General features: G+C 40.2%; 1 protein-coding gene across 1 annotated transcript in view; it reads left to right on the top strand.

The window, feature by feature from the left end:
• LOC124619330 (low-density lipoprotein receptor-related protein 1) overlaps positions 1–15,577 on the top strand; it is a 756,280-nt gene that overhangs the window by 632,125 nt on the left and 108,578 nt on the right. The window contains exons 46-51 of the mRNA XM_047145639.1: positions 596–783; positions 5,975–6,155; positions 6,252–6,380; positions 7,255–7,503; positions 10,776–10,981; positions 12,049–12,236. Of these exons, the coding sequence (XP_047001595.1) occupies positions 596–783; positions 5,975–6,155; positions 6,252–6,380; positions 7,255–7,503; positions 10,776–10,981; positions 12,049–12,236 (1,141 nt within the window). The remainder of the gene's footprint in view (positions 1–595; positions 784–5,974; positions 6,156–6,251; positions 6,381–7,254; positions 7,504–10,775; positions 10,982–12,048; positions 12,237–15,577) is intronic.

Here is a 15,577-nt window from a genome sequence, read left to right as displayed (position 1 = left end):
CACAAGATATTGGACATGTGGTCTCTTTGATGTAGTCTGTCCATCTGGGTTGCCACTGGTTTAGATATGCCACTATTAGCATTACCTGTTGGCTTGCTTTGTTAGAGCACACACATAATTGCCCACTGATGTTGTCTTAGTAATTTTTGGAGTAATATTAAGACACATAACATAAAAATAGTGTTTCATGAACAGTTTTCAGACTAGCTCGTGAAAGGTACCTATCACCGTTAAGGAGTTTACAGTAATTGTAACCTACAGTGATGACTTGGTATCCAAAATTTGACTTAAAAGTCAGTTACAGTGCAGACCACAGCCAGTGTGTTGCACAGTTTGAGCTTCAGAATCTGCATTCTGTAGTACCAAGCAATATCCTTAAGGCTATTTTTGTTTCTGATGAAAAATAATTTTTAGTATCAACAGTACCCAGGCATGAAATGTGTGCTGACTATACAGTTTTTTCACAACCTGTGCCTTAAAGTTTCAAGCATGTTTTAAATATCTTATATGTTATTACACGCCTTCAATTTGGGTCATCATTTGCAAATGCATTATGTACACTGCACTAACAAATGAATTTATAATGTTTACACAGGGCACAGGAAATGTCCAGAGACAGATCATAAATGTAATTCAACTGGACGTTGCATTCCTCTTGCTTGGGTATGTGATCATGAAGATGATTGTAAGGACCAGTCTGATGAAAGCATAGAGCAGGGTTGCTTACAGGCACCCTGTTTATCACAGGAGTTCCAGTGTCTTAATCAGCAATGTATATCCATGGTAAGTTTAATGCATTAAGGACACTAATACCGGAGACCTAATGCTTAAAACAAAAATAAGAAGAATAACTACTGTGTTAGCTGAATTATGTAAAATCATATGGAAGATATCAAATATTTATAGCATTATTTGTTTTATATTACTTATCATTGACAAAATAAAAATATGATGATTATTCTCCAGTTACTAAATTAATTATTGATGCAAATGTGACAATAAATTAATGCAGTGCCCATCAAGCACTGCCAAGTGTATACGCTTCATCTCCAGAAGTCAGTACACAACTGTTTAGGAGAAGGTCAATTAAACTGTATATACACATATATATTTTTACGAAATGAAACTTGACTTTTTTCTTATTACTGCGTAACATTATATGGTATTACTACAAACAAATAAAATAGTTGGAGATTTTATTTTAATATTGCATGGTTGCCAGCTGCAGGTTGTGGCACTAGGTGGAGAGGAGAGAGAGAGTTGAATGCTCAAAAACCTGAGAATTTGGAAAAAGAAATGTATTGGAGGGGATAGGTAATAGAGTGTGAAGTTAGGAGAGAAAGGCAAATAGGAACAAGAGGCAACAGAGTCAGTACAGGAGAGAGAATCAAAAGTTGACAGCAGAAGTTTGAAACAAGAAACAAGAAAAGGTAACAGATCATAAAATTAAAAAAAATATATACGAGGGCGGTTCAGAAAGTAACCTCCGATTGGTCACAGTGCGGGTTGTGGGGGGAGTAGCGACGCCATCTGTGCGTTCACGCACTCAACAGGTCAGTCGGCATCAAGCCGTGGTCGAGTGAACGTCGTACCTGCGCTAGTTTAGTTTTTGTGGCAGTTTGAAATGTGTGCTGCAATAGAAAACCCCGCCAAATGTGAAGTGCGTGCTGTCACAAGGTTTTTGCAGCCAAAGGATATTCTGCAGCAGCTATTCATCGTGAGCTTTGTGCCGTGTACGGACCAAGAGTTATGAGTGAAGGAGTTGTCCGTGAATGGGTACGTTTATTTAAAAGTGGACGAGAAAACGTTCATAATGAAGAGAGGAGTGGTAGACCAACATTGGTGACTGACGAACTCGTTCAGACAGTTGATGCAAAAGTTCGTGAAAATCGACGTTTCTCAATGTCGGAGTTGTCTACTGGTTTTCCACAGATTTCTAAGACTCTCTTGTATGAGATAGTGACAGCAAGATTGGGTTACCGTAAGTTCTGTGCACGATGGGTGCCCAAAATTCTTACCGACCACCACAAAACTCAAAGAATGGCCTCTGCATTAGACTTTCTGTCACGTTATGAGGACGAAGGAGAACCATTGTTAAACAGAATCGTGACCGGTGACGAAACCTGGATTAAGTACGTGAACCCTGAGACAAAAGAACAATCAAAGATGTGGGCACATTCAAATTCGCCTACCAAACCAAGAAAAGCCTCGCAAGATTTTTCTGCCAGAAAACTGATGGCAACGGTGTTTTGGGATGCCAAAGGGGTGTTGTTGGTTGAATTCATGGAACGTGGTACGACCATTAATCAAGACGTGTACTGTGAAACAATAAAAAAGTTACGACGGGCTATACAGAACAAACGCCGTGGTATGCTGACTTCCGGTATCGTTTTTTTGCACGATAATGCCCGTCCTCACTCTGCTCGCAGAACAACGGCCCTTCTTGAGTCCTTCAAGTGGGACGTTATCAACCATCCACCTTACAGCCCAGACCTGGCGCCAAGTGATTATCACCTCTTCATGCATTTTAAGAAATGGCTCGGGTCACAGCGGTTTGATGTCGACGAAGAGCTCAAAGATGCGGTCACAGGCTGGCTCCAGGCACAAGCGGGTGATTTTTATGCTGAAGGAATTTCAAAGCTTGTGAAGAGATACGATAAGTGCCTCGATCGCTATGGAGACTATGTAGAAAAATAGTGCAAAGATGTAGTTGTAAGATGTATATATTAAAATATTTTTATTTAACTTGGTGTATTTTTTTAAATCAACCGGAGGTTACTTTCTGAACGGCCCTCGTATATACACTCCTGGAAATTGAAATAAGAACACAGTGAATTCATTGCCCCAGGAAGGGGAAACTTTATTGACACATTCCTGGGGTCAGATACATCACATGATCACACTGACAGAACCACAGGCACATAGACACAGGCAACAGAGCATGCACAATGTCGGCACTAGTACAGTGTATATCCACCTTTCGCAGCAATGCAGGCTGCTATTCTCCCATGGAGACGATCGTAGAGATGCTGGATGTAGTCCTGTGGAACGGCTTGCCATGCCATTTCCACCTGGCGCCTCAGTTGGACCAGCGTTCGTGCTGGACGTGCAGACCGCGTGAGACGACGCTTCATCCAGTCCCAAACATGCTCAATGGGGGACAGATCCGGAGATCTTGCTGGCCAGGGTAGTTGACTTACACCTTCTAGAGAACGTTGGGTGGCACGGGATACATGCGGACGTGCATTGTCCTGTTGGAACAGCAAGTTCCCTTGCCGGTCTAGGAATGGTAGATCGATGGGTTCGATGACGGTTTGGATGTACCGTGCACTATTCAGTGTCCCCTCGACGATCACCAGTGGTGTACGGCCAGTGTAGGAGATCGCTCCCCACACCATGATGCCGGGTGTTGGCCCTGTGTGCCTTGGTCGTATGCAGTCCTGATTGTGGCGCTCACCTGCATGGCGCCAAACACGCATACGACCATCATTGGCACCAAGGCAGAAGCGACTCTCATCGCTGAAGACGACACGTCTCCATTCGTCCCTCCATTCACGCCTGTCGCGACACCACTGGAGGCGGGCTGCACGATGTTGGGGCGTGAGCGGAAGACGGCCTAACGGTGTGCGGGACCGTAGCCCAGCTTCATGGAGACGGTTGCGAATGGTCCTCGCCGATACCCCAGGAGCAACAGTGTCCCTAATTTGCTGGGAAGTGGCGGTGCGGTCCCCTACGGCACTGCGTAGGATCCTACGGTCTTGGCGTGCATCCGTGCGTCGCTGCGGTCCGGACCCAGGTCGACGGGCACGTGCACCTTCCGCCGACCACAACATCGATGTACCGTGGAGACCTCACGCCCCACGTGTTGAGCAATTCGGCGGTACGTCCACCCGGCCTCCCGCATGCCCACTATACGCCCTCGCTCAAAGTCCGTCAACTGCACATACGGTTCACGTCCACGCTGTCGCGGCATGCTACCAGTGTTAAAGACTGCGATGGAGCTCCGTATGCCACGGCAAACTGGCTGACACTGACGGCGGCGGTGCACAAATGCTGCGCAGCTAGCGCCATTCGACGGCCAACACCGCGGTTCCTGGTGTGTCCGCTGTGCCGTGCGTGTGATCATTGCTTGTACAGCCCTCTCGCAGTGTCCGGAGCAAGTATGGTGGGTCTGACACACCGGTGTCAATGTGTTCTTTTTTCCATTTCCAGGAGTGTATAAAGATGGGAAACAAAGAATAATTAAAACAGAATTTTCTATCTGCCATCGAGGTGAGATGAAGAACCCAAGTTCTGAAGCTGAGCCAGTTTATTCATCACTTTGTTTACTTACCCATCTGGTCCTTACAGATTCCACTACATGGAGAGACAAATGGTTTCTCTCACACTTTTGTTTGTAGTATTCTCAGAATTTTACATTTGCATGATATTATATATTATAGCAGAGGAGGTGAGAAATTTAAAAAGACTCAAACAGCAGGAAATGTTGAGAAATTAGTAGGCAACTTTCATATGGCAACATTTATTCCGGTTGCCCTTTTCAATGGAGTAAATCTTATCAATCATTTGGCTAGAGTCTTTAGTGTTAAAGAGCTGTGCTAAAGTATGATAACAGTGTCATAAAGCAATATCTTTGTGGCTATTTGAGGAGTATGCAGTGCCACACAAGGATGTTACCAAATATATGTGGTTGACAAGAAGAATCTCAAAGTAGGTAAGTGTCATCATGGTGTAGATGCCAGATTCATCACACAGTGGAGAGAAATGGTCATCTTTCTCTTGTCCAGGTTTTTCAATTTGTTAAGTGTTAACAACCTTTTTCTCCATATCCTTGTCTCATTGCCTAGGATACCATAGTTCTAAAATCTTGCTATTTTACAGTCTACTTTGTTGTCTGTGGGACTGCAATATGCAATATTTGCCTGTTTTTTGACACTTTGTTAGTTTACTATAATTCAGCAAACTTTTATTTTGAAATTAGTACTGCACATGAGCCTCATTCACCTGGCCCTTCATTAATAAGTTTTTCTGATTCATCCAATTTTTTTTTTTTTTTTTTTTTTTTTTTGTTTCCTTTCCTGTTTTTTAACCTGAAAAGGTGCAGTATGCAGTTGGTGTGGTACAGTATATATACAGTTGTTATTTTGGCACCACAAGCAGCATAGGGATTGCCAATCCCCCATTTCCAGCTGCCATTGTTACGGTCGGTGTAGATCTCGTCCTTACAGAGTTAAGAAACTGTACTACTCGTGTTCTTGTGTTTTGAGTATGTATGTGTGAAATAGTTTCGAAGTGAAAGAAAGTGGTTTCTTCGATGACCAAAAAGTTGGAAATACTAAATGCAATAGACAAAGTAGAAATGCTGAAAAACACAGCTGCACCATATGGTGTAGGGGCAGCAGCTGTGTCAGACAGGAAGAAGAACCGAAAAGAAATTGAACACTTCTGTTTTAAAACTGTGACTGAAGACTATTTGCAGAACCACGGTATAATGAAGAAAGCAACAATGAAACATTGAATGGAGCATTATTTGTTTGGTTCAGTGAGAGAAGAGAGCATGCAGAGGCAATGGTTCAGCTGGAAAACCTAATGGTTTATGTAGAATGTCAGCCAGAAACAACTCCTGCTGAACTGATGTTAGTGAGGTATCCACACAATAATGCTGCCCTCAAATGCCACCCAGTTTTGAAACAAAAGAAACATACACTATTTCAGTAATTAAACATAAGTAGACTAAAGTATAAATAAGTGCCAAAAAAGTTTTCTTATTAATGTCAAAGTAAAAGGTTTGTATGTTCTAGTACATATTAGAGTCTGTAGATTTAGTAGAATATATCTAGATTATCTGGGTTTTGGGTAATCTGGATGGCATCCCGTCCCACCTGGTCCAGATAAACAAGATTTTTGTGCATTTATTTTTCTGCTATTAAGTTAAGTTCCTGTTAATTTAAATTACTGGTCCTCTTTTGTACAGATTTTTTACTGTGATGGTGATGATGACTGTGGAGATGGCAGTGACGAACATGAGCACTGTTTAAAAACTTGCTTGAATAATGAGTTTCGCTGTGACAATGGTAACTGTATTCTTTCAACGTGGGCCTGCAATGGTGCAGATGACTGTGGAGATAATTCAGACGAGACAGAAAAGGCATGCTGTAAGATATTCAACTGTTTAAATAGTCTTTTGTTTTTTCTCCTCTGACTTAAGTTGTATAATTTTCATCCAGTTATCACAATTTTTTTCCTTACAGCAAATGAAACAGAAATATCATGTAAGGATCATGGATTATTCTCATGTACAAATGGCATCTGTGTGAATGAATCCTTGCTGTGTGACGGCCAGGACAACTGTGGAGATTATAGTGATGAAGAGATGTGCAGTAAGTTCAGAAAATTACAGCTAAATTCCTTGTTTGATTCACTTAATCTGTTTTGTGATGTGTATTACATTATTAACCCGAAGAAAGTAATTGGCAGTAATGACCAATTGTACTAAAACAAAATTCTCCATGTATTGTTTTTGTAGATTTCATTTCTGATTCTGTCTCTACTAATTTTATGTCTTTTCGCTAATAGCTTATAAAAGAAACACCACTGTTCATGCCACCATGTCAAACATAACAAACATTGGTAGAAGTTTAAAGCTTTCACAAGTATGAACATTACTTGTAATGTTAATAATATGAAAGAAAGATTACTAAGGAAGCCTTGTGATGACAATGTACATGTGTTTTCTTTGCTACCATCAGCAAAGTTACAGGGAGAGAAAAGGAACTGGAATTTAAAATTTGTTTTCAAATGGACTGGCTCTTGTATTCTTAGTGTTATACATCTTCCCTGGCCCCCAGAATATTGGTGGATATTCATTTATATTCCTTATGTTCAGCTTTCTGATCTTTTCCTGTTGTAAAAAGAGCACAAAATAAACTCAGTTGTCAAATGCATTCCAGTCATGATTACTCTCTGTGTACTTATATTCTTGCTCTCATTCCATGAACCAATAAACTTAGTTATGTAAGGTTGTGAAGGCTCTAAATGAAGATTGTATCTAGTTTTTCCTCTCAATCTTTTGTGCATGGAATATGATATTTAACAATAACAATATGACAACAGGTATTCATCGTCATACTTGTGACACAGTTATGTACAAAAACGGGTTTCTTAGATGTAGAAGTAAGCTTATTTATTTTAGTCCCATAAAATGAGAATGGATGTGGTGTCATTAATGAAGATTTTTCTTTTATTCTTTTACAGATATCAATGAGTGTGCCAATTCTAAAGTTTGCATGCATGATTGTGTTGACCTTAAAGTTGGCTATGCATGTACTTGTCGCCCAGGCTTCAGAGTAAATCAAAAAGATTGGCACCTGTGTGCAGATGTTGATGAATGTGCAGATCGTCCTTGTAGTCAGATATGCCGTAACACAATGGGCTCGTATGTCTGTTCCTGTGCTGATGGTTACATATTACGCAGTGATAAACACTCTTGCAAAGCCAATACTAGTAAGTAACTCACATTTAAGGCTAACAAAAACCATGATTCAAAACAACTATAAGTTTAAAAATGCATAACAGTTTAATGACACTTTAATGCTCTGTGCTGGACTGGAACTCAGATGTATGCATTTACAGTACAGTGCTCTTCCATACTTTTATCTGCCATGAAGTTTCAGTGCTAAAATCCTCATTTATATAATAGCACTTAACATTTTGTTATTAAGTAAAGTTATTGATTAAAAATTTAGCACGTCCAGATGTTGTGGAGCTGGGCGGCCATCCCTCATTACATATTTCATATGTTGTAAGCTGGACAGTCTGGTAAAATAGAACAGGTCGCAAACTGTGGCAGAACTAACCTCAAACTTTAATGCTAGGCAGAATACAAGTGTGTCTGAACACACAGTGCACCGAACTCTCCTAACAATTGGCCTCCGCTGACGGCATCCCATGCATGTGCCAATGTTAACACCATGACATCAGCAACTACAACTGAAATGGGCACTTGACCATCAGCACTGGACATTGGCGCAGTGTCAGAGCACTGCATGGTCTGATAAATCTTGATACCGTCTTCATCATGCTGATATGAGGGTACAAATCCATCGTCTTCCAGGAGAACAGCTCCTTGACATCCGTACTGTGGGATGGGGACAAGCTAGCAGTGGCTCCATTATGCTCTGAGGAACACTCACATAGCCTTCCATGGATCCTGTGGAGGTATGTAGGGGACCATGATACACTGGTTGCAGATCATGTACACCCCTTTATGATGATTATGTTTCCCAACTGCAGTCGCATTTTTCAATAAGATAATGCACCATGTCACAAGACCAGGAGTGTGATGGAATGGTTCAAGGAACACAGTGGTGAGTTTCAGTTGATGTGCTGGCCCCCCAACTCACCAGATCTGAACGCTATCGAACACGTCTGGGATGTGATTCAACGTGACGTCAGAGCTCATCACCCCGTCTCCGAATTTACGGGAATTAGGTGACTTGTGTGTGCAGATGTGGTGCCAACTCCCTCCAGTGACCTACCAAGGCCTCATTGCTTCCATGCCATGATGTGTCGCTGCAATTACCCGTACCGAAGGTGGACATACTGTTGTTAGGTTGGTGGTCATAATGTTCTGGCTGATCAGTGTAAGTGAATTGTTTCTTCCCAGCTGACTATAAAACAAAATTGGTAGTAATACAAATTGTCATCCATTTGATACTGGAAGTCAATTTGTTTTTAAAGTTATCAGTTGAATGCGATGGGTTGGAGTGGAACGAAAAAGTTAGTGGCCGATAAAGTTAAAAAGAGCAGTGCATCAATACACATCGTGTTGTAGCTTGTGGTATGCTGAGAAATGTTGCTGTATACAATATATAAAAGATTTAACTTTAGTAACAGTATCCATTCACAAATTTGAGTAAATCTTTGTTTAAAGATGCTACAGGACTAGTTTTGGACTTCAAAGATTCATATTCAATTAGTCACTTTTGTGGTCTTGTTTTTACTTAGACCATTACATCACAGACAGACCAAAATATAAGTTAAATTTTACTTTTAACAGATGATAAAATTTGAGGCTTAGAAGCTATGAGTGGCACACACACACACCACACTGTTTTTGTTCTATTTAGTGTCCAGTCAGTGTGGAAATGGAAGTGATTAACTGATTGAATGCTGCAGATGTGCTTGCCACATGCCAAGCTGTGTACTACATCATTTTTGTCTACTGTATCTAACTGAACTAAGTAGCCTGCGTTTAATCTTATACGTAGGCCAAGGTTACCCATGTGGGTTGCCTCGCACTGTACAGAATATTTATGAAGTGCTTTCTTCAGTGCCTCTTTGTGTCATTTATCTTGCGCAGATGGACATTATTGTAGGTGTAAAAATTAGTGTCTGACTGTGAGGCTTGTCTGTGAATTAATGGTTGTTACAAATCTGCAGACATGTGAAGATGGCTTTTCCTTGAATAGCTTATGGTTCCATTTTGATAACCCATTCAAAAGTTATATGTCACTTTCACTGTACATCAGTTTTCAGTGTTTCCTTGTAGCTAAACCTCCACAATACCTAGTGTACTGCACGTATTCTTCACTCTACTAAATGAAGAAATAAACTATTTGATTTTAGCTTTGTAGATATTTTTAGATCACACACAGTTGACTGCTTTCTGTTGATGTGCGGAGTGTATTGTTTCATTGTGCATGAGGGATGAAGGCTATCAGTGATACAGGTATCCTTTGTGGTATTTTTGTAGTCAAAAGCAACCTGTTACTTCATATGACAAATGATATATCTTGCGAGTGAGCTGAAAAGTAATGCTTTTTACTTGGTTGTCTTTTCAGCTTCTCTGAAGCAAGCTGCAACCCTCTGCCACAAGAAGGCTCCCTCCGAACGGTAGCATGTAACATGGGCGAGGGGGGTAATGTAACTATGTTGGTGTATGAGAAACAGCATGCTGTTACCGAGTTTCTAATTGAAGAGTCCATCCACACATGGAGCACCCTCTCCATCAGCATGATGTATGATGGTGGCAGAGCACACACTAGCACTATGATATCTGCAACAATCTGATGCCTTGCATTCACTGTTGTTGATCATCCTCCATAAAGTCCTGACTTGGCCCTATCTGATTTCCATTTGAACACATCCAAGTGCTTCAGTTTGAGAGTGGTAAAGTGGTGCACACAGAGGTGAAGTTGTGGCTCTATTAACAAAGTCAAACCATCTATAGTGATAGTATCAACAATCTGGTCACTCAAGAGTACAAGAGATGCTAGAGAGACAGTTCTCACTTGTGTAGTTCAGAGAAACTTGTGCTGGAAGGTAGACCAGGTTTCTCTGAACTTTGCAGGTGGGACTTGTCTCTACAGCCTATTCTGTGCTCTTGCAATGCCTCTTGCCTACACCTGCACTATCCTGTTTCCCATTGCCTCACCTTACCTTTTCCATTCTCTCTTCTGCCCACACCACTCCTTTCCCATCCAGATAGTGTATCGCCTTCTCCCGCCACTCTCCTGACCCTCCCTCCCTGCCCATGTCCAGGCATTCTCTTAAGACAGAGACAGTTTGTGATGGCTGTGAATTGCAGCTATAGTATCTATAATTAAATCACTGCTTAGAGTGTAACATAGGTGAAAAATGGAAGGGTGGATGTTGGTTAGTGGTTATTAGTGGTATATCAGTATATTTCACTCATCAGTTACATTGAAATTAATGACCATTGTACTTTTATATTAACGTTCTCGATTTATAACAATGATTTTAATATTGCACAGCTGCTGAGCCAAAACTGATATTCTCAAACCGCTATTACATACGGGAAATGGACCTTGTTGGCCACGCATCACTACTGGTTCACAACATGACAAATGCAGTTGCTCTTGATTTTGAGTGGTCTACACAGTGTATATATTGGAGTGATGTTACACCACTTGGGTCCAGTCTAAAGCGATTGTGTCCTGGAGGAAATGCCACTCATGAGGTAATTATAATGTAAATATTTGTATTTGAATGATGCTTTTACTGCATTCCTGTTTGAGGAAATTGCAATACTACAAAGGAATACTAGGGATGTCCACAGTTGCTATAGACTGTGGCTAACCGTAATGCAAATACGTAATTACATGTTGTCTCTTTAGTTTATTACAGTCTTTTCTACTGGAGTAACCTGTTGCAAACAGGATGTGGGGATGGCTCTACAGCGTAGCCCAAATAAAATTTGACAATCCAGTTCATCCAGTTTTCATACTTTTATCTTACAATTCCCTTTTTTTAAAAAATTTCTGTGGAAAGATAGTTCTACAGTTTCGCATCAGGGGACCATGTAACAGAGCAACTGTAGTACAGTCTCCATTACTGAAAGCATTCTGTTAAACAGAATTTGTAATTTCATCTCTCATCTTTCTATCACTGGCTTCAGTGCAGGCTGTTTCTGTTAGCAGTTGACAAACATTTTCTTTTACACGTCACCAAAAGCTCTTGTGGTCTTTGATAGTTTTGTATTATGAATTTTTCACCTGCGTAGGTCAGAAGCCTGTCATGCAGCCTTATGTAATAAACGCATAGTTACCCCAGATATTTTCTAGGAAACTGTAACCTTAAATGTGCCACAGCCAGGAATTCCAGTGAAGGCTGGTCCTTGGGTTTCAATTGTTTCTGGTCTGACGGCTTGAGAATTCTTTTGAATCTGTGATGCAGTTTTCTTCAGTACAGAATGTTTAAACAAAGAGAAAAGTAATTAAGATTTAAAAACTAGCAAGATGATCTGCTTGAAATTTTTAGTCTATGAATAATTGTACCAACACTAGTGGTCTGTAAGATCCTTGCTTATTACAGTTCAGTTTTATGTTCATTATGTTCCATGTGGGTTTTAATAGTTTATTTTAAAATTGATTGGACAAATCCACAGATTAAAAATAAATTGCCACGAATGAAAATAATTCTTCTAAATCTTCATGTTTTCTTGCACTCTCCTTACTTTGCCAGTTATTTATGTACACAGTGTTAATGAAGCTCAATGTTTCTTGCACATTGCTGTGCTTCTTTCAGGTTTTACATTCAGCAACACTCAGAAATGCTGATGGTCTGGCTGTTGACTGGGTTGCACATAATTTATATTGGTGTGACAAAGGTTTTGACACAATTGAAGTATCACGACTTGATGGGCGATATCGTAAGGTCTTAATAAACAGTGGTCTACAAGAACCTAGAGCTATTGCTCTTGATCCAAGGAATGGGTAAGCAGTTATCTCTCTCTCTCTCTCTCTCTCTCTCTCTCACTCACTCTCTCTCTCTCTCTCTCTCTCTCTCTCTCTCTCTCCCCCCCTCTCCCCCTCTCTCTTTTTAATATCTTCTTTTTGTTATATGCTAGTCTACATTGAACCAAAAAACTCCAAAACAAAAGTTCAGCTCATAATATGAGGGTCATTCACTAAGTGATGCCACAAATTATTTTTCCCAGGCAGTTTCAGTTGAAAAAAAAGTGTGATTTGTTGTGGGACATCAAGGAATATTCCCACTTCAGCCCCTACAGCTTCGTGAAGTTACGTCACATTCAGTGGAGATTCTGTTGAAAAATTGGATTTTGTAGCCAAAAGAGTGGGTATGATAGGAATACTGAATAAAACCAACCTACTTTCAGAAAAAAATGTATTGCATTACTTATTGACTGCCCCTCATATTTAAGGAACATATTCAGGCTGGAAATAATATGAAAAGCTAATAGGGGAAGATGTGTATTAATTTTTCTTAAGTTCAGGAATATCAGAGCTCACAAAATTATTCACTAAAATGCCAAAAACCAATTATTTTTTAAATAAGAAAAGCTATGCTGCATGTGACTTTCCCTGCTTGCAGAAAGAGGTAAGTTTTCAGACACCCCATCCCATCCTGTTTCCTTACTTCCCCTCGCTTTACATAACACTCTCTCTTCTGTCCTTTTGCAGCCCCCTTCCTCTCCTCTCTTTGCTCTTTTCATCCCCTCCAACTGCTGCAACACATCACCCCAACCTTTAGTTCAAGGTCTATGTGGATATGTGTGTATGGGAGTGGGGGGGGGGGGGGGGGGGGGGGGGGAAGTTGCATGGGTGTGTTTGTTCTGAGAAAGGATATTGTCTGGAATCATAGGTACAAGTTCAAGTATGTTTATGCATCTGTTTAATCCTCAACTATATGATGATGACTAGTTACTTTTATTCTTTTCACTGTTTGGAAGATTTCTGTTGTCCATTATTTAATAAAAAAATCTATATCTTTTAACTGACCACTCACTACACAACTTTGAAATCATAATCTTTTTACTCAAGAACCTGGAATTGCTTGAGGAGAATAATTTTCATTGTAATTGCAGTACAAAAAACAACAAAAATTTTATGCTTCCCTATACACTATTTGAAGTTATATGCTCAGACTTCACTTTATACAAGGCGATTCAGAATTTGTACTATGCAGTTATAGGTGTTGTAGAGGGGACACAGGGCAGCAATATTTGGTAATAAACTCATGTCCAGAAATGTGTAGTTGGGAAGATAAACAACTTTAAAAGAAGCACATGCATTGACCAACTCGTACCTGTGTGAACTACAGCATATGCTCAAAAGTGGTGACCATGAGTTTCATTGCACAAATCATACTTGTGAACAGTATTCACGTATACATGGCCCAAAAGTCCTGGAGTGTCCTGAAAGACCTCCACTGCAACCATTAAACATGTGCAAAGAGATCATACTGTGACTTGACAGGAGTCTAGTGAAGAATACTCTTCATGTAGGCCTGCAGAAAAAAGGTGTTAAATGAGGTGTTAAATTGGGTGCTTGTGGTGGCCTATGAATCGGCCCTCCGTGACCTATCCAACTGTGTCTGAATGTTTGGTGAGGGCACTGGTAGACGTTGCATGAGAAGTGGGCTAGCACACCATCATGCTGGAACCACATTGTGTGATGGATAAGCACTGACACATCCTCCAAATACTGCATAAGGATGTCTTGCAGGAAGGGCAAGTAGCTTTGACCCATTAGGTGGTGCAGTAGAATACATGGGTCAATCAGATGATCATGGGTATACCAGCAGACACATTAATACAGAAACGATGTAGAAATCTGTAGGGATGTGTGGGCTTAGGGTTTTCCTCATCACAAATGTGGTTGTTATGATGGTTGAGGAAATATTTGTTTGCAAAATACACTTCACCTATGAAAATAATGATCCAAGGAAAGTCTCAAATGTTGACACAGTGTGGAGGAAACCATGAAAATTAACTGGCATGTGACACAAAATCACATGGGCCCTTTTCTGCAGTCTCTGGAGGTGGTATGGCTGAAGTTGCCATTCATGGAGTACTTGCCAGATGATGCTCTGGGATACCTCCATGAAATCTGTGATGTAATAGATACACATTGATGGATTCTGGTTGACCGGTTGAAGGACTTCCCTCTTCCATGTCAACAGTGCAGCACGTCTGAGCATGACCTCATTAAGCCCTATTAGTCTTGAAGTGCTGGTTTCCCAAAGCCATTGTTCCAATCTTACAAAAATAGTATGTGATTGATGGGCACAACATGGATATCATTCATGATTCAGGCATTGTGCTGGTTGACCATTTCGTCCATTTTCACCATAGATGAGCAACATGTTGGTATACTTGGAGAACGTGTACTCTGCCATTCTGTAATGCTCTGTCTTTCTCTCTCATCCAGTCGCAGCTGATGTACAAGCACTTCAATTCATTGTGTTGTTCTCTGATGATGTGTCATGATGTCACACAGCACATCACCTGTCATGAGACACTGATCTCTGTCATGTATATTTACTTTGATCATTCAGAGTCATTTATCTTTCAAAGATGCATTTCTGTACGTGGGTTTATTACCAAGTATCGCTGTTCTGAGTCTCATGTACAATACCTATAACAGTGTAATAGGAATTCTGAATCACCTTGTTTAGGAAAGAAGATCTACAATAAATTAATAGGCAAAATTATGTCTAATTTCCTTTGAAAGACAAAAAAATAATGTTATGGGATGTTCTGGTACCAAAATAATACTTGAAGAGGAAGAATTTATGACCATTGAATTAATTATATTGCCAGGATGTGACATTGTATTAGATGTGTTATGTAACTGTTTCTGTACACAGAGGACTTTATTACTCTAGATTTATCCAGTGCGCTTTATTAAGGATCAACTTCGATTACTTTTTTTATCTGCATTGACTGAACCAAAAGATTTATACACGTATATCATATATTTGATAAATCACAGTTTGTAGTGGAAATAACAGTGATGAAAAAGATGGAATTACCACGTAAAGGGGTTGGAATACAATTTTCCCATTAGTTGAAGTGTAATAATAAATGGTGTCAAATCTTTTGCCTCATCCCATTCATTTGTACATAATTGAATAATAATGTTTTTTAATGTAATTTACATTCTATTTTCAGTGCATTTAGGAAATAACTATACACACATAAAAACACAAATACGTGTTGACCAGGGGAGTGTGTTGCTACAAATACTTAAGCATTTTCTGTACTCAACCCCTTGGAGTGAACGAACATTTCTTGACTTACGTAATACTCACA

This window comes from Schistocerca americana, chromosome 6 (genome assembly GCF_021461395.2).
Source record: "Schistocerca americana isolate TAMUIC-IGC-003095 chromosome 6, iqSchAmer2.1, whole genome shotgun sequence".
Classification (NCBI taxonomy): Eukaryota; Metazoa; Arthropoda; class Insecta; order Orthoptera; family Acrididae; genus Schistocerca; species Schistocerca americana.
The sequence above is the reverse complement of the archived record's forward strand: the minus strand, read 5'-3'. Positions and strand labels throughout refer to the sequence as shown.